General features: G+C 50.8%; 6 protein-coding genes across 6 annotated transcripts; 4 read left to right on the top strand and 2 right to left on the bottom strand.

Moving 5' to 3' along the window:
• Nucleotides 1-421: 421 nt before the first annotated feature.
• On the top strand, nt 422-3,974 carry M436DRAFT_38585 (TBC-domain-containing protein; the record flags this gene model as incomplete). The annotated part of the gene is made up of 3 exons (XM_013575386.1): nt 422-1,313; nt 1,366-3,092; nt 3,144-3,974. 3 exons carry the CDS (start codon nt 422-424, stop codon nt 3,972-3,974), a joined length of 3,450 nt encoding a protein of 1,149 aa, XP_013430840.1.
• Nucleotides 3,975-7,477: 3,503 nt separating this feature from the next.
• Nucleotides 7,478-11,132, top strand: M436DRAFT_60248 (uncharacterized protein; the record flags this gene model as incomplete). The annotated part of the gene is made up of 7 exons (XM_013575519.1): nt 7,478-7,666; nt 8,199-8,212; nt 8,269-8,283; nt 8,393-8,537; nt 8,627-8,831; nt 8,922-10,051; nt 10,512-11,132. 7 exons carry the CDS (start codon nt 7,478-7,480, stop codon nt 11,130-11,132), a joined length of 2,319 nt encoding a protein of 772 aa, XP_013430973.1.
• A 569-nt stretch (nt 11,133-11,701) lies between these two features.
• On the top strand, nt 11,702-13,360 carry M436DRAFT_37483 (acyl-CoA dehydrogenase; the record flags this gene model as incomplete). Its single annotated transcript, XM_013575191.1, has 3 exons — nt 11,702-12,661; nt 12,717-12,967; nt 13,024-13,360. The coding sequence occupies 3 exons, from the start codon at nt 11,702-11,704 to the stop codon at nt 13,358-13,360; spliced, it is 1,548 nt and encodes a 515-aa protein (XP_013430645.1).
• Nucleotides 13,361-13,656: 296 nt separating this feature from the next.
• Nucleotides 13,657-14,688, bottom strand: M436DRAFT_78167 (uncharacterized protein; the record flags this gene model as incomplete). The annotated part of the gene is made up of 1 exon (XM_013575830.1): nt 13,657-14,688. One exon carries the CDS (start codon nt 14,686-14,688, stop codon nt 13,657-13,659), a length of 1,032 nt encoding a protein of 343 aa, XP_013431284.1.
• A 1,089-nt stretch (nt 14,689-15,777) lies between these two features.
• Nucleotides 15,778-17,316, top strand: M436DRAFT_38504 (uncharacterized protein; the record flags this gene model as incomplete). The annotated part of the gene is made up of 1 exon (XM_013575372.1): nt 15,778-17,316. The coding sequence occupies one exon, from the start codon at nt 15,778-15,780 to the stop codon at nt 17,314-17,316; it is 1,539 nt and encodes a 512-aa protein (XP_013430826.1).
• Nucleotides 17,317-21,726: 4,410 nt separating this feature from the next.
• M436DRAFT_38817 (phospholipase D) lies at nt 21,727-26,856 on the bottom strand (the record flags this gene model as incomplete). Its single annotated transcript, XM_013575426.1, has 2 exons — nt 21,727-21,796; nt 21,860-26,856. 2 exons carry the CDS (start codon nt 26,854-26,856, stop codon nt 21,727-21,729), a joined length of 5,067 nt encoding a protein of 1,688 aa, XP_013430880.1.
• Nucleotides 26,857-26,945: the final 89 nt, after the last annotated feature.

Raw genomic sequence — 26,945 nt, 5'->3', positions numbered from 1 at the left:
AAGGGCAGTTACAGGCGTGGACATGTTCGATATACATGCTTATAGGCTTCTACACAGTATGAATTGAGTAAAAGCAAAAAAAGGAGGCGCTTTTGTGGCTTTCAGAGGGTTTCATGGACCCTGTGCTGCTCGGGCGGGATGATCCGGAGGGGAAGCTGCCACCAACAGCGAGGTGCAACATGACGACGTGAATACAAAACTCCACTCACTTCTATCGCTATAACAAATCAATTCGTCCAAGCAGAGCAGCAGAGTTACAGCTCGCATGTTGACCTGAGATTGGATCACGAGGCTGCTGGGCCATCGATTGTCTGTCCCTGACTAGTCTACTACCGTTCCTGACCGGCCTCCTGTCGTCCGCGGTTGCACTACCACTTTTCCATTCGACCACACCTCGTCACACTCTTCCGAACACGCGACCATGTGGAACAGCTTGTCTAGCTTTGCGCAGAAGGCCCAAGTCTTTGTCGACCAGAACCTGCAACCAGCGCTGAACAACCTTGCGCCCTCGGACAACCGCTCTTCCAAGGCTGCTCTGTTCCGTCACCAATTCCGTTTGCCAGACTCGCAAAACCCCCTGTACGAGATCACTGCCGAGTTGACCCTACCTCCCAAGACATCTTCCTCGTCCAAGTCGCCAACCGATACACCCCGCAAGAGCCACGAGCGCAACAATTGGGATCGCGAGCGGGGAAATCACTACGTCGGTCGCTTGCACCTGTCTGAGAAGTTCCTGTGCTTCTCTACCCAGAACTCGAGCTTCTCTCCTACATCAAGCACTTCACTATCTACAGCTTTCCAAGGCCAGACCAACGGTGCAGGTCCGTCCGGCAATGGCTTCACCCTCCCTCTTTGTGCTGTGCGTCGTGTCGAGCGTCTCCACAGTCAGAGCTACATGTTCGCCCTATCCATCACCACCTGGAATGGCTACCCTGCCCCGGACGAGAAAAACACAAAACCTTCTGCAAAGACAGCTCCTCCGGCACCCAAGCTCACAATCCAGCTGGCTGGTAGTAGAGTCCAGTGCGAGAAGTTTTGCGACATGCTGAAGAAAGGGCTGCGTGAGGGTATGCGCGAGGTCGATGGTATGCGCAAGGTGGTGGGAGAGTGCTACTCGGAATACATGCTGGCTGCCGAAGCCAAGCGTCGCTCCGACAAAGACTCTCCTTCGGAAAAGTTGATCGACGATCAGAGTTCGGAAGAACAGTTGAAACCTCCAGATGCTGGGTTGGGCATGCAGTTTCGCTACCCTGGTGATCCGAAGAAGCTTAGAGACAAGGGCAAGATGAGGTTGTGGTACGAGTATCTACGAGGTAATGCGAATTCATGCCGAACGAGACGGGAATGTATGCTGACGCTGTCCAGAAAACGGTCGCAATGCTACACTGGTCAGACAGCCGGATCTGCCTCGACTAGTCAGAATTGGTCTTCCAAACCGTCTTCGTGGAGAAGTGTGGGAGCTCACATCTGGATCTTTCTACTTTCGAATGCAGCAGCCAAAGCTCTACCAGGACACGCTCGACAAATACGAGGGTCAACATTCGCTTGCTATTGACGAGATCGAAAAGGACCTGAACCGTAGTCTGCCAGAGTATCCTGGCTTCCAAAGCGAAGAGGGTATCGGACGTCTGCGTCGCGTTCTTACTGCCTACAGTTGGGTCAATCCGGAGGTCGGCTACTGTCAAGCCATGAACATTGTAGTGGCCGCCCTCCTCATCTACCTCTCTGAGACCCAGGCTTTCTATATTCTATTTGTTCTCTGCGATCGGCTTCTTCCAGGATACTACTCGCAAACCATGTACGGCACTCTCTTGGATCAGCGTGTCTTCGAATCGCTTGTGGAGAGGACGCTACCCATTCTTTCAGAGCACCTCACCAAGTCAGACGTTCAACTATCGGTAGTTTCGTTACCTTGGTTCCTTTCGCTCTATATCAACTCAATGCCCTTGATGTTTGCGTTCCGAGTCCTTGATGTTTTCTTCCTCGAAGGGCCCAAGGTTTTGTTCCAGATTGGTCTGGCTATTCTCAGAGTCAATGGCGAGGAGTTGTTAGATGCTGCGGACGATGGCACCTTTATCTCCGTTCTCAAGTCATACTTTGCTCGTCTCGGCGAGTCCGCCCACCCCAAGTCCGAGAACCCAAAGCTGAGAGCTGTTACAAACTTCCAGGCGCTTATGGTTGTTGCTTTCAAGGAGTTTTCTGGCATCACGCAACAAAGCATATCTGATCTGAGAGCCAAGCACAAGGATGCTGTTCTCGATAACATCGAGTCCTTCGCAAAGCGCACATCTATCAGGAACCTCGGCCCGGAAAGCAAGAAGCTGAGCACTATTGACCTAGGTTTCTTGTACGATCGCTTCTACGGCGTGCTATACGAACGCCAACAGAGAATGGAGATGATTCAACAAGAACAAGAACGCAGAGCCAAAGCTGCCAAAACTAAGGCTGATGGGATCGTTAGCGGCATTCCCAGCAACGTTGAGATGGGCAGAGTCGGTCTTGGCCCCAGTCCTACAGAGATGGACTATGACAGTTTCAGAGAGTTCCTGGCCGGTCTCGCCAAGTGGGCCATAACAGACTCACCCAGCTCACCAGCCAAGCAGGACTCGGAGAAGAATGCTGGATACTTTGCCAACACGTTCCGTGCTCGCTCTATCTCACTATCACCTTGGGGTTCTGGTCCGGAGCCTGCCGAGCACGAGTTCTTGCAGCGCATCTTCAAGTCCTGGGACACTGATAATTCTGAGGCTCTGAACTTGCAAAAGGTTGTCGCTGGCTTTGCTCGCATCAAGGGTCCTCGCGATATCATGTCCAACATCAGCTATTTTTTCGATCTGTACGATGACGACAAAGATGGCAAGGTTGACAGAGAAGGTATTTTGCGTATCTCTGAAGCTCTGCTCTTCCTGTCGAGACGTGGTATTACCGGGTCTGTCACCCCGTCTGCATCATCTACCAATCTTGCTGCTCAAGCCGAGATCGGACCTGATGGTATGCCGTTGAGAGGAGTAAACAAGGACGAGCAGTTCTTGAGCAGTATCTCGGCGTTCATAAGAAGATGCTTTGAGTATGCTGATCCGGACCAATCTTCGGTAACAACAGATCAGCCATCCGCCGATGGCACCAAGCCCACCGAAGGGGAGTCAGAGGACGCAGCTTCAGCGGCAGCAGACAATCTCAACTCGTTCAGTATCGGTGACGATGAAGACGATGAAGATGCCGAGGAAGATCTGCTCAACCTCAACGACGAGAAGCCGAAACCCGAGACTACCCAATCCGAAGAATCGAAATCAGTCCCATCCATCACCAAGACCCCCGTCACACCCATCACAAACGCTCCCTTCAACTTCGGCCAGACAACACCGAACCGTGACGTATCTGCCAACAAAGCCCTCGATCCCAACCACCCCCTATTCATCACTCTCCCAACTTTCCGCATGCTCATCCTCGCCGACGAAGTCCTAGAGACATTCTTTGACTCAGGCTTTCCCAACTCCTTCCACCTCGCCGATGCACCTCTTCCCGCCGGTACCGTCTCCACAGCCAACCTCACTACCTTCAGCAACTTCCCCGCCAAAGTCAACCTGCCCGTCTTGAGCCCCGGCGGCCCCGGTGCAGGTGTCATGGCACCAGGAAAAGGCCTTCGCGGTATGCTGGACAATATCGTCACAGACGGTATGCGTGTAGCCGCCGAAGTGCGCCGCAGAATGGACGAAGCTCAGAAGGAAATCGATCGCGGGGCTACTACACGTGGCACGGAGACTGATGACGAAGAGGAAGATGAGGGCGGTAGGGATTTGCTGGAGGGTGCTGAGGTTGATGCTGCGGCACCCCAGACTCCGGCGAGAACGGAGAGTATGGAGGCCGCAGAGGAAAGACTGGAAAAAGAGATGGAGGCTGCGAAGGTGGATAAAGGAAAAGGAAAGGAGAAGGTTGTTGATGATGTGCAGAAGAGCATGGTGTTTGAGCGGTAAGGCGCCAGATCGTTGTTCGTCCCGCAGAAAAAGGAGGAGAACAGCAATATTGGCCATTGAACTGTTTTAGATGATTTGATATACGGTCAGACATGTTTCAAAAGACGTTCAATTTTCGCGGCTGGGTGGTCAGTAGACTTGACTTTTGCTTGTCTCAGGTAGGCGTTTTGGTGACAGATATACCTCGATTGCATCGATCTCTTTCAAACTCTTTTCTCCTGCCTTTCTTCTTGCTCGCTTTACACTGCCCTTCTTGGAATATTTTCCCCTTGTGTCCAGAGTTAGGGGTGACGTGTGCGAGGCTGTCTGTTCTGTCTCAGCCTCCTCGGCTTGCTCTCACGAGTAAATATGCAAACACGAGAGAAGTACACACCACAGTTCCGCACTCTGCATTGCAATGGAAACTGGTAAGATATTCTGCAAGAAGGAGAGTGTACTTTGTTATACAGTGTACAAGTTTGCAGCTGCGTCTTCTTTTTGTTATGCATCTATCGTTTTCTGTCCTGCCTTCCCATTTGTTTCCGTCCGATTCATTACTTCCTTGCTCTTGCGCTTGCGTTTCTTCTTGCTCTCGTTGATTTTATGCTTTGTTGGTCTCTCGAGTCCCTTCCTCAATCCTGTGTTTCGCTGCTTGCGTTGGATCTCGCCGATCTCTGCTCCTCTATCCTGCTCTGAGCTTCATCATCCCTCTGCCGTTGAATCCCATGCTCGGGCAAGATCTTTGATGTAGACATGCTTGCCCATTTCTGCTTTCTGGCACTCTCATCCGCGTCCACTACCACTGCCGCCTTGCTCACCATGCCACTCCACCATTTTGTTTCACAACTCCTTGGCTCTTCTTTCCTTTTCCACTGCCTCAGCTTTCTTTGCGCCTTTCGTCAACATCTCCATTTCTCTTGCCTTTCTCTCTGCCTCCTGTGTTTTTTCAGCTTTTGATGTTTCTTCATCAGCAATGGACTCGGCTTTTTGAGCGTCGCTCCATTCCGTGCGTGCGAATATGGCGGGACGAGGAGACACCCAGTTGTGGATTGGGCGGAGGGGGTTGAAGGTGGCTGAGAGAGGGCGATTGGTGGAGGTGGAGGCGAGGGAGAGGGGGGTGTGGTAGCGAGGCTGAGGTTGAGGGGAGGTGGCGGAGGAAGTGGAGGGAAAGGAGAAGAGAGGGGGGGTAGGCTGGACGGAGGCGGTTGCAGTTGCAGTTATACTGCTGAGAGAGCCGGCGGCGGTGACTTGAGCGTATGTGGGTGGTTCAGTTGTGTTGTTGCTGGACATGGTGGTGCTTGTGGGGTTGATGATGTTTTGAGTGATGCTACCCTGAGTAGTGATGCTGCCATGAGAAGCGATGTTGGCTTGAGCAGTACTGCCTGGAGTCATGACAGAGTTGCTATTGGGAGTAGCCATGGCACCAGAGGGAGGAGTGTTGCTTTCGCTCATGCTTGCAGCCTCAGGGGTTGACTCGATACTGGAGATGGCACTGAAGGAGTTGCCAGCGCGAGAGGTGCTGCTCAAAGGGGCGTTGACGAGTCGAGCAGAAGGGCGCGTGAATCTGCAAATCTTCCTGCTGGTATTGTTGGAGGGACTGGTAGAGTTGTCGTTTGTGGTGCTGCTCATGGTTGAGAGGTGAGAGGCTGGGTTGGGAGAAGCACTGGAGCTAGCGGTGCGCTGAGTGTCGTTGTTCATGACTTCGTTCGATCCGATGTTGGCGGTAGCGGCCTTGCGGGTCATCACTGAGGTCTTAGGGCCCGAGGCTGTAGCGGGCTCGGTGATGTTGTCGTTGGTTGTGGTTGGGACCTGAGAGGCTGGACCAGGAGAAGTGCTGGAGCCAGCGGTACGTTGCTCAGAGTTCTCCATGGCTTCGTTGGTCTGATCGGTACTGGTGGGAGACTTGTCGTTTGCCATGGTGTGTTTGTAGCTTGAAGAGGAAGCGTCTGAGATTGCGCTAAAAGGTCTCTTTATGCCTCTGTTGATCGGACCCGATTCGATGGTGTTGGGATCTTCGCGTTGCTCAGTGCGCGTGAAACTAGGGCCAGATGAGTTGGTGTTGATGATCGCTTCTTGGGTGAGCACGAAGTTGGTAGTGTCGTGGTGAAGAGTTGTCTTGGACGCAGTCAGTGTTTGGCCCAGGAAGCTGGGTGTTCGATTGAGAGACTCTGATGTTCTTGTCTTGGAATCGGGGTTACTTGCTTCTTCTCCATCTGGGTCATGCTGAGTAGAGTCACCCATCTGACTGTCATCGACAGTGCCAGTAGCGTCATTCACACTTGAAGATCCGGCAGGCGCATTATTGGCAGCAACAGATGCACTCGAGCCACCAGCTTGAGTAATAGCATCTGGATCCGAAGAAGAACAGGTTTTGATCGATGGGTAACTTCTGCATTCTCTTTGCCATCTTCGCTTTCGTAAGAGGGGGTTCACCTGTCAACCGAAGACATCCTTGACCTGGTTACTCTATCTTTGTTGTCGACCCCTGATAAATCATATGCAAGATGTGCTCGTCCCACTATCTTGGCCATAGGAATTTTCTCAGCATCTTTTCTTCGTGTAGGCTGTTCTCCTGGAGTGATCGATCGCTAGTAAGTAGTAAGACGTGAGTCGAAGGTCTGGTGCACAATAATACCTGCAGGTCGCCTTATTCTGGAGCTTGTTGTTTGATTGCTGTTGTTTCGCGTTCCTTTAGCACTTGTCTACATTGAATGCTACCAACGATCGATATAGTCGGAGACATCTACTTACCTACTACCCTACAAACGAGCAGCGAGAAACCAAGCCGCTGTTGCGCAACTTGGGAAAACTCCTACCCGGCTTGGAGAGTATTCTACCTTTGCAAGTTAGAGTATAAGTCGTTTCCGCATGCCATGAGGGTCGAATGGATGACCTTCAGTCCACGGAAACTCCTCCGGAGTTTTATCGCAAAGTGTGGTTCCCAGTTGGGCCAACTTACCGTTCGCTGAGTGATGCTGAGTCCCACTACGTTATAAGCGTTGATGAGTGAGTGAAAGTCAGTGGTCTGGGAGGATGGACCCTCGTCGCTCCAAATAGGAGGAAGTGGTGCCTTTCTTATGCGTCTATCAAGATTCATATGTGTATACAAGTCAATCTACAAGAACCGGATCTTAGCATCCTGATCCTCTCGAAGAGAAGGGTTTGAGGTATGGCGATGTGGAATTCAGCTTTTTTGGAGTACCGTATTGGCTCGAAGTGGGCAATATGCCGTATTTGACCGATTAGAAAAAACACAGCAAACAAAGGATTGAGTGGACTCGAACAACACATTTCGATCGTCACCGTTTCTCATTCAAAAGGACTCCCCGGCTCTCGTCTTTCACACCAAGTTGACTACGCGATCTTCCCAAAACACGCCAAATGGACAACCATCTCACCATAAACACGCCATAAATCAGCAGGTCTGAGGTATATCGTTCCGTCTCCGACATAGTGTAATCCCCGTCTCCACCATAGTGCAAATTGAACTACTGATCTGACTACTATGGCGCGCAGCATCAAAAATGGCAGAAAGTCTACTGCCTACCTTCTTCGGCACACCCGCCGGATCACTCAAGCCAAGTAACGAAGAACTTCTCAAGCGTGCTTGGGCACGTCTTGAGGAGATGGATAAGCTGCTGCTTCTCATGGCACAGCGCTGCATCGTTCTCCGCAAGGCCATCCAGGAAGTCAAGGACAAACTCCAGGCCAACGTACGTAAGCATGAAGACAGCGAAAGCTTCTGAACGAGTGAGTGTATGCTCTGAGAAGATTTCATGTCACATTCACTGATTTGATATAGCTTGCCGCTATCGCACCTGTTATGATGGTTGGAAGATGGGACATATTCATCACTTGGGACCGATCAGATAGCCAATCAATCGAACCATAAATACGTACTGCATTGAATCTTATGACTACTTGGGGTGCCTCAAACTAGTAGTTTCTTTCACCCAAATATAGTCTGTTAGAGACCTTCTCCGAACATCTTCGGAACACACAAACTATTGTGCATTCTGATGCTATACTTTCGAGAGCGTCGACTATGGAGAGAGATTGAGAGCTGAGAGAGCTTATCTCGATCAATGGTCTTCACACTTATCTTTCCACTTGTCAAGTGTTTGATACGTTTGACTCGTCTGTGAAGGAAGGCGTCTGGTCAACACATTTACTTCTTCTCATGCTGCTCATTTCTTCTACCCCATCGACCATCTACAGATATATCAACTACCTACTCAATATCAGCAAAATCGCTCCATGTGAGTACCTTCCGCCGCACCTGTACACAAACAATGCTGACCATCACTTGACACAGAACTCGCATTGCGAGGTAAGTGCGCACACTGGCATAGACTGCACAGCTCACGCAGTCCCTTCCGCGGTGCTAACCACGTTGCGCTATAGCGCGTGCAAGAACTAACATATGTTATCTCTCGCAGTCGGACTTGGTCTTCGGACCTGTTCGTTCCTTCGCATACTTTGCGCGCTGCCTTCACCTCAAGAGAGATGTTCGAGTCGGCTCTGACCACTGTCAGCTTCGCCTTCGTTGATCATCACGAGTACTTCGACTTTGATGTGCTCGGGGTTTGCGTCCGCCGAACTCCTTGAAGACGGCACCCTCATCGAGGTCTTCAGTGTAGGTTTTCTGAGCTTCTATCTGAACTGATGTGAAGCTCTGTTTCTGTCCCTCCGACCAGATCCTCGATGATCTCGAATACCACACCTGGGGGCTCATATCTGCAGGTCATGACCATATCGTTCGGAACGGAGTGCGCCTAGCACCCCAGTCCTGGTATAGGAGCGAGTCCGTCCATCTTTTCGAGCTCTTTCGTGAACACGGTTGTCCACAGCGCCGAAAGTTTTATGGAGATTTCAAGGGTCATACGTAAAACTACTGCAAAATGCTATGGATGCATTAGACCTGCGGACCTCATGCTAGCGTGAAGTCATACCTATAGCGAAATGAAGTCTACGGGCGAGAGAAGTCTCTCAATCGTCGCATACTTGGATGGACTCCACGCATGGGACAGCACCAGGACAGCCTGTTACTTATGGAGAAGTCGCGCGCCCAATCGAGGGAAGGAACGAAACAGACCATTGCGTCACACGTTATCAACGCAGCACTGCCTATACTCCATATTCACTTCACGGTAGGAGAGCTTGCACGACTTGACCGTTCCAAGATGGTGTCGAACCAGTTTTGCGCCATACAACTTGCTCTGATCGTCGCCGAGTATGTACTCAACGGACTCCGACATCGGACTTGGAAGAGGATGGATCTGCTGCTTTTGGGCATAGCTTGGCAGGACATGGCGATATATACCACTTCCAAAGGGTCTCCAGTATGGTCCTTAGTCTTCTCGATCATCATAGCGGCAGTTGGTGTTGCTCCAATCTCACTGCCAGGCCCTGCTGTGACATCAAGTCCGCCACTGAGTGGACTATCAAAACCAGACTTGCTGCGTCACGGTTCATCAGAGCCAGGACCTTCGATGCGTCACTTTGGTTCATCAGAGCCAGGACCTTCGATGCGTCACTTTCACATCTTCAGCGTATCCTTGTTGTTAGCTCACTTACTTTATGACTACCCGGTATTGTCATCTTGGCTTCTGAGATGTAGCCCATGGATGGGGTCGTACTCATACCTTTGGATCCTTATCGTACTGTTCCTTCTCCACGGTGGTGTACAACATTGGTACCAAACACAACAACAAGATCAGCCTTTCTTGCAACATGTACGGACATTTGTCTCCCGGCTTCACACATCAGCACCAAAAATGCTGCGATGCGATGTCATGTGGCCATTGGTCGCTGTAGTATTTCACCTGCTTCTCTTCTTTGCGACCAATTATCTGACGTCATGCCTTGGTTTTCGAAATCTGCTACTAAGGCTTCCACGATCCACGCCACGACTGTGGGATGGAGGAATCTTTGGAGGATTTGTCTATTGGATCTTGGCTGCCACTCATTTGATCTGGCAAGGAGAAAAGACCAAGGCTGATAAGCCAGGTGGAAGGTATTATTTCGCTCTGTCTCTCGCTATAGCTTTTGCGCAGACCATCACTGCCCTTACTACTATCGCAGGCGTCATGTACATGGTACACACGATCTGCTAATCTGTACGATGATTCTGTTTACACAAAATCATTGAATCTTGTCATGCTCAAAATCTCCAAGAAACTCTTCTATAAACCAACAAAGAAAACGGCCATTCAGCAACAATGACAAAGCTCCAGGAATCCTGGAACGTTCGGTGTTTCTCTCTTAGATGGTACCACCATTGAGAATTTCCTTCTTCTTGCTTTGCTACCATGATACTGCAAGTAGGTCTCGATGAGTGCGAAAACATGAAGTCGAAGGTAGTCGTCTCGAGACTGAAGTGAATGTCTTTCATAAGTCGCTCGAGAAGCACTGCCCGTCTCACATCGCGACAAAATTTTTCTCTCTCACTAGCACACCCTCCTTTCTCGCATCCACCGCAAAGGAATGAGTCAAGACAAACCAGATACTACCAGCTGCAAATAATCATCATCACCACAAGCATACTAACCTCGTAAGCTATCTGCCTCTTCCCCTGAGCGCGTCTATACTGAAACCCTCCGCGAAGATCTCCACCATGTTCAAGCATTCCTTCTGCTCGACCGCAGCCGCAACACCCTTGCTCAGCTCGCCAACATCCGCCGCATGCACCGCGTCAAAGCAGGAGTCAACCGCCACCTCGACAGTATGGAGGACTTGGTTGAAGAATTCGGCTCGCTACCTCTTTGCCTCCGCGACGAGTACCTGGTTCGCGCCATCGACAACGCACTCGACAACAGTCTTGCGCTGCACCTCCGAGTCAAGGCATGGAATTTTGAGGAGGGAGAGGTTGTAGCAGGAGATGTGGTCAAGGGCGCTGAGGATTACCTCAAGAAGTGTGTGGAAGTTGTGGACGACATCCGCGAGGCTATCATGAACAGGCTGATGAGCAGGCTGGTAAGCAGAGAGAAGATGGTGAGGAGACCGGAGACGAGGAAATGTACGAGCACGAGAACGAGGAACACGAGGATGTCTGAGCAGGGGCAAGGCCAGAGGCTGGGGAACTGTTTTGGGAGTATGTGGATGCAAAGCAGATCGTCAAACGCGAATCCTGCCATCAAATCGCACCAACCTTTTGTCATGGTATGGCTATTCCATTGAAACGCGTGAGGATTTGAGAAAGATCCAGGGCGCTCGTTGGACGTATGTCCAAGTCTTGATACTTCTTTGCGTTCCGATATCGAGTCTTCAACAATGAGTCGTTTCTCGGGAATGCGTCAGCTACCATAAGAACATGTCATTTTGTGGCATTCAATTAAGCATGCATGATTTCTCAGCTTATAGAAATGCAGCGAATGTGGTCAGGAGAGTTTTTGTCCCAATAGCGAGCTTCCGGTACTGAAAATAGCCTTCTTGTGGGAAGACATGCTGATCGAACGTGCAATAAGTTTGAGTAGATGGCAGGCCAGCACGACACATGATTCAGGTGTGTTTATATCGTCTACAAGGCCACGATGTCGTCGTCGTCGTCGTCGTCGTCGTCGTCGTGGACCCCTGGCTGTTCCCCACAGCGATGTGCGAACCGAGGCACGTCCAAGACATGCGGGGTGTTCTGGCTGGTCAGCACGACCTCGGACCATCTCATTGAGCGCCACATGCTTCTCTTCTGGTCGATAAAAGTAGTTCCTTGCAATTTCCTTCGCTGATAAAAACACCCACTATTCTCCATCATGCCTGGTGTAATCTCTGCAGGAACTTATTCGCGCGACGAAGTCGCAAAGAACAACACCGAAGATTCTCTGTGGTGCATTGTCGACCACAAAGTGTACGACCTCACAGACTTCCTGGATGCGCATCCCGGTGGCAACGTAGTCTTGCAACAAGTTGCAGGTCAAGACGCCACGACAGCTTTTTACAATCTACACCGTCATGAAGTATTGCAAAAGTACTCATCCCTATGCATCGGCACTGTGCAAAACGAAACTCCGGAAGTGATTGATCCTCAACCTGGCGATCTCAGCGCAGTTCCATACGCCGAACCTACTTGGCTTAGCCCTCAATTCGCGAGCCCATACTACAACGAATCACATCGCAAGTTTAGGAAGGGTCTCAGAAAATTCGTGGATGCGGAGCTCAAGCCGGAGGCCCAAGAAAAAGAGGCCGACGGTACCTATATCAGTCAGGAGATGATTGACAAGATGGCAAAGAACAATATGCTGGCTATGCGACTCGGTCCTGGTCAGCACTTGCACGGTAGAACATTGCCAGGTGGCGTCAAGGGCGAAGACATCGACTACTTCCACGATCTGATTACATGTCAGGAAATGGCTCGGGTTTTGTCAAGAGGCTTCCAAGATGGTAATATGGCAGGAATGTCAATCTCTCTCACTGCCGTCAGAAGCTGGATGAAAGACGTCAAGTTACGAGACGCTGTCACTGAAGAATGTCTGAGTGGAAAGAAGAAAATGTCGCTCGCCATTACTGAGGCTTTTGCTGGTAGTGATGTCGCTGGCCTCCGCACCACGGCTGAAAAGACCGCCGATGGTTCCCACTACATTATCAACGGCACGAAGAAATGGATCACCAACGGCATGTTCAGTGACTACTTTGTCGTTGGCTGCAAGACTGTCAAAGGCTTCAGCGTAATCTTGGTTCCGAGAGATGACAATGTCGAGACCAAGAAGATCAAGGTATGTTACATTCTATACATATAATCGTTCGAGATATCGTTCTGACTTTGATCAGACGAGCTACTCTACGGCAGCAGCTACAGCCTATATCCAATTCGACAATGTCAAGGTTCCTGTCAACCATCTCTTGGGCGAAGAGGACAAAGGCTTTCAGGTCATTATGAGCAACTTCAATCACGAACGCTGGGCAATGACTGCAGCAGTGATTCAATGGATGCGAGCTGTCACGGAGGAGTGCCTGAAGTGGAGCAACCAACGCATCGTCTTTGGGAAGCCGCTATCTGAACAACCAGTCATCCGTGGAAAGTAAGTTGTTTCGTGATGGGATAGATAGACACCAGACACTGACATCGGTCTCTCAGGCTTGCACGCATGATCCAACACACAGAAGCCACCCAAGCTTGGCTCGAGCAGATCACGCACCAGATGAACACAATGTCCTACCAAAACCAGAACAAGTATCTCGGCGGACCGATCGGCTTGCTCAAGTCCTTCACCACCCGCTGTGCCCACGAAGTCGCTGACGATGCCTGCAACGTCTTCGGAGGTCGTGGTATAACTCAAGGAGGTATGGGAAAGGTTGTCGAGCAGTTCCATCGCACATATAAATTCGACGCTATCTTGGGTGGAACCGAAGAAATCCTTAGCGATCTCGGCGTCAGACAAGCTCTCAAGCAGATGCCCAAGGCAAGACTATAGAGTCGACTCTGATGATATGTATTCTAGTTGGAGCTGAGGACTTTTCATTGAGAAGAGAAGAATTTACAACTGAGGACCTTCGTCGTCTCGCATTCTTTCTTTGTGTTTTGGGGCGTGGAAGTTGTCCAGAATCTCGGTAGACGACTATTTAATAGGATTGCCGTCTTGTACAACGAAGGTCTTCGCCGCCAACTCCATATCTTGATTTTGCATAAAAGTACTCTGTGCATTAATATAGCTACCTACATTACGTACTTTAACATACCAAAAGCCAGAGGACCTGTAGGCAACTCCCCTCAGTCACCCGTAGCACGTTCCTCATTCGCCAACCCTCTAAACACAGCAGAAGATGACCGTGGTGGTGGTGGCCGCGAGCTATAAGGTTTGTTCTGCAGACTGACCGAGAATGCCATATTCGCCATTGCTGTAGACAAGCGCGAGACAAAAGATGTTGCAGTAGGGACCATGGAGTCTTTGCGTGCAACTGCTGCAGGATACGTGGAGGGTACTGATGCTCTTCGCTTGGTCTCGATCACTGCTGCTTTCTCGGTTAACTGCTCCGGTAGATTGTCCGCGATGATTATTCCAACAAGCCATGGTCGGCGCATTGCGCGTGGTTCGAATAGCGAAGAGAATTGGTCTACCAAGTCTGTAACGTGGCGGCTTGTTGGCATGGTCGTAGCAGAACTCCGTCTCTCTGACTTCGCGAACATTGGTGGCGGACCACTCGTCTGTGGTGGGTCTGACCTGAAGCTGGCGTGCAAAGGTACGCCAACTTCACCAACAGCAAGCGACCGGACATACGCTTTTATCTCATTATGGCGATTCTGCAGGTGATCGATCTGTACTCCTTCGGCCAAAAGCTCCGCCTGGATATTGCCAAGGACATCAAGATTGGGTGGCCAGTTCAGTGTCGTTGACGAGACTTTGAAGCTCACTAGCAGACTTTTGAGTGTAGTGGCATAGCTCACAAGCTTCGATTGCAAGTATCGCAATCCTCCCTTTGACAAAGATGCATCCGCTACAAATAGTGATCTCTCTTGCCAGTCAAGCTGGGCGAATGATGTCCAGATGCTGCGAATGTTTGTCAAGTTGCGATCGCATGCTTCGAGAGCGCTCCAGAGTTCTGACGCTTGCTCTCTTGTAGCCATGTCGAAGAGAGCGACGGACGGGTTAGTCGCATCTGCAAAGAGCGCGATAGTCTCTGACAGATGTCTGACATCAAGCGCAACCGCTGATAGCTCAGAAGGGCCCTCTTCAACACACCGGAGTGTTGCTGTTGAGCTTCGGTAAACGTCGTTGATCCTGCTCTCGAGGTGGAAGGGCATGACGTCGAGGAACTTCGCTGATTAGGTTTGGAGTCGACAGCAGCACACCAGGTGGTCTCAATAAACAGAAGACTCGACTTCCGTATGTATGCCTCGCAAATGGATAGGTGTGAGACGCTCATACTCACGCACTATATACTCTACCAAGCTATCGCACAAGACGTGGTGACGCGTTCTGTCGCTGTGAGCTCTCAAGAGTGCAGAAGCAATTTGGTCGTGTCGATCGCCCAAGACTGATGTACAGTATCCTTGTACATACTCCATGCAGGAGACGAGACCGCAGCATGGCCGCGTAACCTGCCAATGTGGCTCCCACATACATGGACTGACATCTCAAGTATGCATACGGACGCGTCGGGTATGCTATGATCGTGAGTCTCAAGAGCCGGTCTTACGGCGCACCACATCAGTCGATGTTGGCGGTGAGACGAAAGCTTGTTGCGCTCTACAGCCTCAAGAGGGTCTCGTGAGCGCCAAGCTCTTGGTAGATTTGCCCATTGCTATATCAGGTCTGAGCAGCGAGCTTCCACGAGATGTGATTACAAAAAGATAAGACGTTGAACCAGAGATGAACACGAGATTGTCTGAGCAATGTGCGCTTCTTTGTTTGGACAACAATGTAGGTGAGGAATGATAAGAAGGGCAGCTATGGGGTGTCTGTCTACTGACTCGATTATGTAAGCAGGCTCCCTGTTGCACCGATCCCTCCGTGCCGCCCTTCGAAGCTTCGTCGTTCCGCTGACGACTTCTTATCAAACTACACATGTCAGACATTTGTCTCGTGACAATGATTTTATTCGAGGCTCTTACCTTCAAGTCTGAAAAGATATATCCCCAGAAAGACCAGATCAGGCTAATCGCCTGGCCGAAATCTGTGATTTTGCCCTCGCACCTGAACCACGAACGACCGCTTTCTGCTCTTCGCAATCTCCACACGTCTCGGCCTAGCCATGACCGTGAGGTAAGCGAGTTTCAAAGATCATGTGATCTTCCAGGAATCCAACAGGGAGTTGTGAGTCACAATGTGAGCCGAGATAACACGTCTCGCTATTAGAATCATTCCCTGACCAAAACTTCAAACTCAACGCCATGGCTCATCCGCGACAGTCTGCCTTGGAAGACTTCCGTTGGCATCCGAGACCGGTAGACGATGCCATCAACGGTGTTCGTATACCTGACTTCCTTGGACTGGAACTTGTTCAGCTCTGTGTCATTGCGGGTATTCGTCGAAATGCCGGCTTTGGCCATGAGCTTCGAGGTCTTACGCCTCGCTTCACTCGCGCACTCAACGCTCAAGCTATCATGTATAGCAGAGATATCCCTGACATGCACGACCCAGAAGATTTCCCGTACTGCATATGGTATCCTTCAGTGCCCGATCGCGATACCTGCCGGAAGCTGGTCACACGGTATCCGCGGATGAAGTACCAGGTTGGCCGTGTCTGTGCCGTGGCGAACTACGAAGATCTCTACAAGGAACTTGATATTCTGCCCGAAGTAGGCATTGCTGAGGAAGCCCGTGAGAACGGAAGTGAGGCTATCTATTCAGCGATTGTCAAACAGCCTGTCAAGTACGCTGTGTTCAACGACTACTCAAATTCTCTCGTCGTGGAAAACCCACCAATTTCTCCGATGAACGGCGACACTTGCGTGACTGCACTCCTGGAGATGAAGCAATCATTTGAGCGACCAAGACCAAAGGAACAGTATGCTCCGAAGGCCCACCGCAACGGGTTTGAGAGCCGGATGTTTGACCTCTGCGAGGATATGTCAGTGGACTTCAAAGAAAGCGAGCGTCGCTCAATCGATCAATCGGTGGTCCTGCCACTACTCTATTCCCCTCTTCCAGCGGATCTTCCCACAGTCGACAAAGACATGCTCATCCTTTCAGCGGCGTATCACGGCGACATTGATCGATACGTGCGCCTGCGACGTCCAAAAAAGATACAAGGCGAGCTTGCGTGCTTGATCCGAGGCATCTACCATGATCCATTGTTTGCCAAGTTCTGGTCGCTCCAGCCATTGGCCGAGTTCTGGTCCTCTCAGTCATCTACCAGATCCGATGACTGGCGCATACGACGGGCAATCAATGCCCGTTTCATCATGAGTAATGATTTATCACGAATCGCGCCCACAACTAGCGTCTCCGAGTTGCCCTATTGTATATGGTTCCCACAACCCGCTTATTGGACTGTCTATGAACACCTAGCGCGATTGCGGCCTGATATGAAGTTGCAGGCGGCGCGGGCATGTATAGTCGCCGACTACCAGAGAAGCTTCGAGATAATCGATCCACCACACGATTCCGCCCTTGTAAAAGAAGCTCAAGTATCTCTCAACCCATTCTATCTGAAATATCTCCAAGCCAAAGAAGTACAAGGCGATACGACAAGGAAAGATTATGACGTTGAATGGTGGAAGTACTACACCACCAAGCACGCACTCATGCCATCACCTTCTAGTGTCTACGGTAAGCTCAATGCATCTAGCATTGGAACCACGCAAACTTGGATATACGACGGTGTCGAAGCGGACATGTCGGATGTGGAGGTTCAGATTTGTACGCCTGAAGAAGTCAAGCAGAGCGGTATCAGAGAAGTGAGCGACAGGTATCCATCTATAGAATGAACACGCATTCGACGTCTGTTCAATATCTGCTCTTTATCAATATTGTGTTTCCTCAAACGCTACGCGTTTGCTACATAAGAGGTTTTACTTATTAAGATGTATCGGTTTGCAAACTCCACATGGATCCAACAATCTCGACCGTCACTTGAAGAATTGTGTCGAGACTGCAGGGTACTGAGCCCTAACGTGCAGCTTCCATCTTGCTTGGCTGTTCTCACGCAACTTTCGTCTTATATCAAGATTTTCTTGGAATCCGAGTCAGCATGCTGCAGCCCCTCGAGTGGAAAAGTTGAGTGTCAACCACGATCCTGAGCCCTAGTTCTATATCGAAGCGGCGTCCACAACTTGGACGAATATATCCTCTGATAGTCCGAAGAAGCAAGTTCTTGCAGCGCGTGCAAAGTTCGATAGGTAGTCTTGGAAAGGGGCGGAAGGTATCGTCGAGCATCTTCTGACCCCTTAGGGCGAAATGCGGGACCATGCTTGTGTGTCTAGCCTGTAGAAATTTGTGCCAGAAAGCATCCAAACATTATTGGAGCTCCACGAGGATGTCACACACGACAGATCAAGTGTCAAAGAGATTCTCATCAAGTTTGTAATCACTGCTTTCAAGTTTTCCAAGCATCAGCAAATGCCGATCCTTGACTATGATGCCTCTAACGAGGTCTGGGAGGATCAAATAACCGGAGTCTTTTTGTTTGTTGTGCCACCAATCTTCGTCTATCAGTGAGCACATGACATGGAGACTTTCTTGCTCGGGTTTGACACCACATCATATATGACCGTCGAGTCTTAGAACCTGTACGATGAGTTACACAGATTGTGCGGAGAGTCCGCTCGCAGCGATGTCAGGAAAACCATGGAATTCCTGCTAGGTGATCAGGTAGGGCTCGAGAAGACTCTTGTGGTACTCACCTTATACTTTATCGTCACCGAACGCAACAAGTTCGCTAGCGAATTCCACCGTACCAGACCATGAGACTCGGGGTAAACAGTAATTGGAACAAAGCGTACTGCTTCCGGCTAGGTCTGAGTCCTTGACTGGAAGAACACCTAACGTTGCAGCTACAGACTTGGTCAAGGAGCTTGATCGCCAGTACCAATGTCAACAGCAGACGTCTAGTAGACACGGTTCGTAAGGTGACGATCGAGTTCATGCTCTCTGATCACCATCGTACTGTTCAGACCTCCAGTTCCCACAACTCCAGAGCCTCACCATAGTTAACGATGGGGATCTTCCTGGCAGCAACCTTGACGTAATGCGTTCCTTGGGACCATGACTGCTGGCGCTAGAAGTCAGCTTCCAGGGGCGTTGATGGCGAAGAGGGACAGAGCGGTAAGGTAGTTTATCAAAGAGTCAACTTCACGCATCTCAAGGCTTCTGTCGTCGTTTGGTTTAGTAGATGGAGTGGTCGAGGATCCGTTTCTGATGCTTGGCTCAGTATGACATCGTTGGTTTCCGTGGCCTTGCGTCTTCGAGTCGTGGTTCGCGCGTCTTGCGCTCTCACACCTTCAACATATACGGTGCTTCAATTACAAAGCGTCTGGTCGCTCTGAACCACAACACCAGTGATCTATACCTTGCTACTCATACAACACAGCATCTTTGTATCGGCGCAACTATGCCTCCCATCATCTATCCATCACGTCACGAAAATGGCCGCCGTAAGCTGACATCATCCAGCGTCTTGCTCACACGCCTGACCAAGCGCGACAACAGGAGGCGCCATCTTTGCCTACCTTGAGGCTCGCGCTGTACTCTCTGAGTCTGTCGACCGCTCAATACTGCTCTTTAACAACTCAGTGAAAAGCACTTCCGCGAGTCTCACCTCACCCACCTTGTCGTCTCTCCGACAAGCAAGGCCCTCGCCAGACTCTCGTGGACGGCATACGAACCGTTGCTTGCCACCAACATCCAGTCCATCACTGTGACCTACAACAACACGAGTGTAACACGCTCTGATGGTCTGTGTCCTGGCATGTGGATTCGAGGTGAAGTCGACCATCTGCTTCGAGCACTCAGACATCTGCACCGTATGGGCAAGCAAGTGGAACTCATTGTCAAGATTGCCAAGACCCCCGTGGATGGCAAGAGCACGATCATCAGCATCACCTGTCCAGTACTGATGTATGTGCTTTCTGGCCACGGCGCCCAGGGCGTTAAGAAACTGTTCCTGGACTTTGACGATACCGCCTCCACCCAATTGCCAATTTACACCACTTCACAGCAAATGCTTACGTTGGAAGAGGACCTTGGTCCAAGGTACCAGCGCATCTGGGCTTGCATGATGGCCGTTAAGACTTTGACCAAGGTGCGCTTCAGATTCAGCAAGACAACTGAAAAGATGGATCCGCGCTGGGAACGGTGCCTGACCATCGTTCGCTTCGACAGCGGTATACATGTGGGCATGCAATTTCTCCAAACCTGGCACTTCGACATGATGGGCCGTTTGAACATCTTCAGCAAGGTTTTCTCCCTCAACAATCAGAACTGTGCACTCATCACTCGCCACCGGGATGATCTATTCAAGAATCGCAACCTTCTGGGTCTTGTCTTAGGGAACGTGGATCTGCACGCAGTGCACCGTTCCATCAACCCTCCATCCGCTTTCCATACTCTCAAGTATTGGTATCACACAATGACTTTCATCGCTGCCAATACAGCTCTGGAGGAATTTCAGGCCTACTCTCTTCGCAACAGCGATGATCAGGTCCTGCACCCTCAGCCGTGGATACTTACATCGACTGCCGAGCGTTCGGTCAATCAGACTCTTCGCCTCAACTACCCCTCCTGAATGGACTGGCTGGATCTTCGTGCGAGACTCTACACAAGATTTGAATTCGTGCATCCTTCAGCGCAACTCTTCAAGACTTTACAACAACGTTTCTCACAGGTGCAAGCCGGGTACGCAGACATGATCTCTCCTCTTCCATAACAGAATGCTAACACTCTTGGTGAAGCACAGCTAAGAAGCCCTTCTCTGACTTATCATCGCTGCTCGTCGACGTCCTGGCCTCGAACTAAGAAAGAATGAGAGATCGCCAAATGTCTCTGGTGGGAAGTTCTGAGGGTCGGCATGACAAAGTAGCGAGAGCGTTATTTACAATGACAAGTCCAATTGGAAAGATTCCAACAAGCGATGCCTTACTGCAGAAGAGAGCTTCAGAGTCATGACAGTCTCAACGCCAGTAGACTCACAGTGTTCTATACCTTTGCTTCCTTCATGACCTCAAACATGATGAAGTGATCCCAATTAATGTTTTCCTAAAGCCTCGCAAACATCGACGGTAGTCTAATAACCACTTGGTCATCATTTGTATCACTACCTACTTGTACGTCTGCGAAAGAAATGACTGCTTCGTAACCATCCACCCAGTGCTATCATACCTACAGCATGGTCAATAGTGTCTCCACTATACTCTATCGAGACTTTGCCCAGTGCTTGTTGCTCCTCTTCTGCATCTCTCAGACATTGATTGTGAAGACAAAAAATAGGGTTTGCATAGCTACACCAGTGATTTCGGAGCCCAATGTTATGGCTGCGTATAGCAAAATTGCACAACTTGATGTCCTTCAAGAACTTCCAGATTAGCCAGGGCATGGGAAAATCCATGCTTGATCTAACAACTTCTCTTGGCTCGACTACAGCGCTCAAAACGGTAGTACGTTGCTTTGACTTCTATGGTAACAAGTAACGTGAAATCCGGCCAAAGTCTACCAGCACAGTAGCCTGATCAATCACGTTGTAGGGCTATCCCGACCCCTATCTCCTTTTAGGTGTTTCCTTGACGTCTACGGTCGGATACGGGTGTACGGGCTCCTCTGTACAAGCGAGCTGTTTCTCTAGACAACGACGTGTTTGGAATCATCTCGACATTCGAAGATCGTCACTGTCGATCACGAATACTGCCACTTCATCAAACACCTCTACAAAAGAACACGACACGCCTCTAAATCCCACATGTCACACGAAACACGAAGCAAAAAAACCCCAACCCGAGTTCTCAACAAAAAGACACGAAAAGAAAAGTTTCAATGTGAAATAGAGAGAAAAAGATTGCGTGAAAACTTTGTAGGAAGCTTGTCATGCCCTTCTAGATTCTACTCCTCTGCATCTACGAAAAGCGCCTAAGCAGACCCAAAGGGAAAAGAATCGGCAAAAGCCAAAAAGCAATAACGCCAAACTGGATGCCCGCTACCAAAGAACCAAGAACTCCTTGCTCTTTGTTTAATAGAGATGGAAACGATTAATAGGAAATGTATACAATGAAGCCAGTGAGACCTGGTAGGACCAAGCATGGGAAGGCGTGCTCGAGGAGAAGTCGATGAATGAAGTGCTCAATCGCTGCAAATGCAAGTCAGTAAAAAAGACTCCAGGCTAGTTAGTTCCGAGCGGCAAAAAGAACTTACTAGATCTCCAAAGGAGCAATCTGATCGATATTGTAAAGCCAATTGCCGCCTTTTTCTTCTCTCTCAAGCCTGTGCATCAAAGTCAGCATCAACCACTCACACTTTCATCACTACTACAGGAATTCAACTCACCAATCATAAGGCCAAACAACCAAATGCCCCTGCACCAACTTCAACAGTCCTTCCGCCTCATCCTTCGTCAAAACCTCTGGCTCGAAAACACCTCCGTTCCTCATACTGCCTTTGGTATTCGCTCTATTGCGTCTGCGTTTCGTAGAAGTGCTGTGTTGCATGTTGCCACTGCCACTGACAGTAGCTGCATGTTGGAACGGACCGGCTTCAAAGTTCTTTTCCTTTTCGGTCATTTCGGGGAACTGGATGGTGCGGGATTTGAGGGGGCGGAACGGGGTGGAGGAAGTGGTGTTGGTGGGCACGCCGTCGAGTGGTGCCGCGAGTGTGGTGTCGGTTGTTGCGGTGTCGTTGCGTGCAGCGGCTGCTTTTTCGTCAAAGGGTTCTTCGGCAGCGGTGGCGTCGTCGGCGTGGTTGGTGAGTGCTGAGTCTGAAGCTCGGGGTCCACCGTCCAGGCCCTGCTTTTCAGATATATCGGCGGTGGCGGCGGTAGCAGTGGATTGCGAAGTGCCAGGGCGCCCACCAAACAGTTTGCTCAATCCGCTGAACCTATTACTGGCGTGCTTGGCAATGCGTTCTGAAGGGTTTGCGACGGAGGAAAGAGCATCGGTGCCGCCAGAGCCGGGAGGACCGCTGGTGTCAGGGGCATCGCCCGATGGCTTGGAAAACGGCGAACCCATACCCATACCTTGCGACTGCATGAACTTTTCGCTGTAAGCGTTGAATTGGCGATATTCAGCCCATGACTGGACGTCAGAATCAGGCATACAACGGAATACCTGGCGGTAGATGCGAGTGTTGTTCTCTGCTACCTGATGCCAGATCTTCTTGTAGAAGTCGTTGTCCAGCGGATCACGCATGCAGTCCTCATCAACCAGAGGTCGTGTCATGGAGTTGAGAAGCGGGTTGATAACGTGAGCATTCTCTGAATTGACCTCCTTGACCAATGACGGGCCACCTATGTCCGAGTCATCAGAGACGGGAAGTGGAGGGAGTTGAGACAGATGAGTGAGACCAAGCTCGCGCGTGTTCATGCGAGGTGGCATTGGTGGAGGGAGGATGCGACCTGCCTCGGTGGCATTGTGAGGGTGGTCATAGATGTGGTGGTTGATGATGTCTCTTCTCACCGACGAAGATCTGGGACGTGCAGCAGCATCGAGCAGATTGGCACTCTTGAGCACTTCCTTGCCGTGAGGTGTGATGTACGTGTCTCTTGCAGACATGTCGGCTACGTTCTCGAGATTCTTCATGTTGTCGGGACCATACCCAGCAACATCGAGGTCATGCTTGATGTCAAACGACTGCTTCTTGCTGCCGGCGCCATCAACCTGGCCAGTATGGGTAGTGTTGGTCTCGTTGAGGAAGTTCTGCAAGACACCAGCCTTACCATCAGGCTCGCTATTGTACTGCAAGTTCTCCTCAGTCAGACCGTGAGCTGCTGTGGGAGTCTCAGGAGGTGTGATGGAGTCATCTCTGTAGATGCGCTCCATCTCCTCATCTTGGAATGCCTTCTCGGCTTCACACTCGCGACGGTAGATGTCGTCGACATCGATGCCAAGGTGCTCACGCATAAGGCGCATGCGAAGCGTGTGAGGGAAAGTGCCAACGTCATAAGGCTTGCCGCCCATGAGAGAAGGAATCATTTCCTGATCAGTGACGATGGCAGCCACCTCAGAGTCTCTAGAGCCCAACATGGAGCGCTCGTTGATGTTGGCAGATCCGATGATGACACTGCGGTCGTCGACAACCATACACTTGGCGTGAATGTAGAGTTGCTCGGTAGTCAAACACTTGCGAGGACCAATCTTGCCCCATTGTCTCAGAGCGTAAAATTCGATGTATTGCGTAGGGTCGATGCCCTGGGCACGCAGCCTGCCAAAGATTGATGATTCGCCTCTGCAGATGCTACGATATTGGCACTGCATGATTAGACGAACACTGGTACCATCTTGAGAATCGACTTGGTTCTGGAAACCAGGCATGAGCGGGATGATCAAGCATGCTCTCCACTTGTCACCTCTCTGATGAGCAAGCTCAATTCTCTCAACAAGAGCATCGCCAATCTTGTTGTTGATTTGAGTACCTTCAACAACGCAGCTAGTGATGAAGAACTGGTTTTCGATGTACACAAAGTGCTCAGAGTTGGTGATCAGGTAGACGTAGGCGTTCATGATGCTGCATTCAGTCTTGTTCGGTGTGCCAATCGACCAAGACGTACAAGAGCGGAGGATCTGAATTTGGCAAGTACCAGTCATGCCGAGACGTTCGAGTTCGCTCTGATCGAATTCAGGCGGAGGCAGGAGGATAGGTGTAGGACGAGAAGGTACACGCTGTCTGAGAATATAGTTCCATCGCTGAACAAAGTGACGAGCCACATCTCTAGCAGGCTGACCAACAATTGTCATGGCAATGTCGTGCCAAGGCATACGAGGCACCTTAGTACGATCATACATCTCCTCGTACGGACGATCCAGGGCGTAGAAGTCCTGAACTCTGGGGTTCGAGTAATCTTTACCAGGCCAGACTTGACAGTTGTCAGCAGTTCTGGGTCCTTCCATATCCAATTCGAAACCAGTTAGCTTGTCGTCAGTCAAAGAGTGGTGAGGGTCGTCCCATCTTCCGAAACACAGATCTACACCTCCCACGAACGCCATGGCATTGTCAATAACAACTAGCTTTTCGTGGTGCGCCCAAAAGAACTGATTCTGCCTGAACTGGTTGGGCGAGCGTTGGACGCAGATGTTGGGATGAAGGTCCAGGAGCGAGGCTTTCGTGTATTCAGAGTCAATGGGGATGGCGGACTCGATATTGCGGTAGACGATGACGAATATCTTGACGCCTTCTTGAGCTTTGCGTAGGAGCAGACGGTCGAGTCGCCACTTCTGACTAATGGCAGCTGGTCTGCGCAGGTACAACTCGGGACTCAACCACCAGTCGTGAATGTACACAAAGCTTCTGGCGTTGTCAATAGCTCTCGAGACCTGCCACATGTGATCTCTGCCATCAACCAGCCAGCGAGCAAAGACATTCTTGCGGACTGGGGCAAAACTATCGAAGCGATGTTTCAGCGACCAAACCGTGTTTCGCACCATGTAGTCGATCGACTCGTTGAACTGCACCAGTTGGCGCTCGTTCTTGGCCAACATCTTCAATTTCCGCTCCGAGTTGTAGAGTCGAAGAATGTGATGTTTTGGTTGTGTGGCGTTGCCTGCAGTTTTGGCCAGCTCTTCTGCTGTTTGATCTCTCAGGCGTTTTTTGCTGGCCTTGTCGGTAGTGAAATCGCCGTCTACAAGGAAGACTTCGCGTGGCTCCAGTGACTCGGGACTATCCAAGGCAACTATGTAGCTGTGGCGGATCATGAACCACTTGGGCTCGGCGTTTCGCTTGAATGCAGAGACCGACCCAGTGACTGGCCTTCTACGCAGGTCGATGTTAGGTTTGGAGATGATGGACATCAAGCCCTCCTTTCCATGATAACCACCCTCCACCGACAAGCGCAAAGACAGAGCGGAAAGCTCAAGGAACTTGCACAGTCGTGTGCTGTCAGGACGGAAGACTAGCCATCTGATCATTTGCTGCAGATAGTTCTCCAGCTTCCTGCGTTGACGCTCATTGTATAGATCTTTTGCCTTGGCGCCTCCACCAACAATACTGCCAGCTCGAGTGGCATCACCGTTTTCGGCACCAGATGCATGACCGGTGCTTGACTTGCGTCTGGAGAGTGCAAAGGACGTTCTACGACGCTTCTTCATTCCAGGTCGTTCAGGTCCACTTGCTTCGCCATCGGGACCGCTCGCTTCGGCGATCGCGTTGTCGTCCTCTTCTTCCTCGTCATCGGCCAGACCTCTCACACCACGAAGGTATGGAAAGGCACTCCTCGGAAATCGAGGAATTTTGGCTTTCGAACGATCTTCAGTCTTGAGTATTGAGTAGCGCTCCGATTGGCTCTGGAACTTGTACTTGAGATGCAGGTTGCTGAAATCTCTGAGAGAGCGGTGGATAGTCCACGACATGCGTGACGGTCCACTTCCGTATTCCAGATTGATGGTGAAGACCATATGGCGATCGCCAGACTTACTCTCGCGGTTCTGACTGGATGGAATGGTGATTTTGAGTTGCTCGAGCAAGACAGGAATCTTGCGGCGTCCGTGTTCGTCGCGCTGGTACATACTGGCCAAGAAGATGGCGGCAGGGGAGCCGGCCAGCAGCTCGGCCATGAGCTCTGTAGACTTTTGATGATCCACCTTGACTCGCTCGTCCTTTTTGCGTTGACCAAGAAGTTTCAGACCAGCTTTGACTTGTTTCCACTTTTGAGCGCTGGTACTTTGTTGACGCTCTCCGCGACCTCGCCAAGGGGAGGCGGATCCGTCGAGGGCACCAAAGCCGGTAAATCTTCTCGCGGTCGGCGGACGGTTCGAGTCTGATTGCTCGGCAGCATCGTTTGTCGGTCTGCTGCTACGAGGGGCATAACTAAGCCCTCTTGCACCCTCGAGCCCACGCCTCCAAGCACTTTTGGCCAGACGGTCACGACCTTCATCCTCGCTGACGCCTGCTCTCGAATTCTCAGGAATATCTGTCATTGTGGCTCTGCGAGGCAGACGCGGAGTACGATCTGCATGGTCACGGAGGAAAGAAGGAAAGCGCGGAGTGCGTGGTGTGGAAGGGCCAGCAGAGGCAGTCTTGTCCATCTTCCTCCTGGCCTTGCGCTTTTGGCGAGGTTCGTGGTTCTCGTGAGCCTCATCCATGGAGCTCTCTTCGATATCACCCTCTGCTTCACTGCCATCGTGCTGCGACTGCGAGTATATGGGGAAATGGGGCTCATCCAACTCTTCGGTAGGGGTCATGAGGACCGAAGCATTTGTGAATTCACTCGGATGGCGCGAGTGGGTGGGTGTAGCCATGGCCTTTAGACGCGAGAAGAAAGAGCCTTGTCGACCGTGTTCATCTGCACCTTCGATATGGTCATCTCCCAACCCCGGCCTTCTTTCTGGCGGAGTCATGGTACCACTACCTCCACTGGCATCTCTATTGCGCGGTGTTCGCATGGTGGGATCCGAGTCATGTCGCAAGACGAAGGGTCTGGGTCGAG

The sequence above is a fragment of the Aureobasidium namibiae genome, assembly GCF_000721765.1.
Source record: "Aureobasidium namibiae CBS 147.97 unplaced genomic scaffold scaffold_2, whole genome shotgun sequence".
Lineage (NCBI taxonomy): Eukaryota > Fungi > Ascomycota > Dothideomycetes > Dothideales > Saccotheciaceae > Aureobasidium > Aureobasidium namibiae.
Note: the sequence above shows the minus strand (reverse complement) of the source record. Positions and strands in the feature narration are given on the sequence as shown.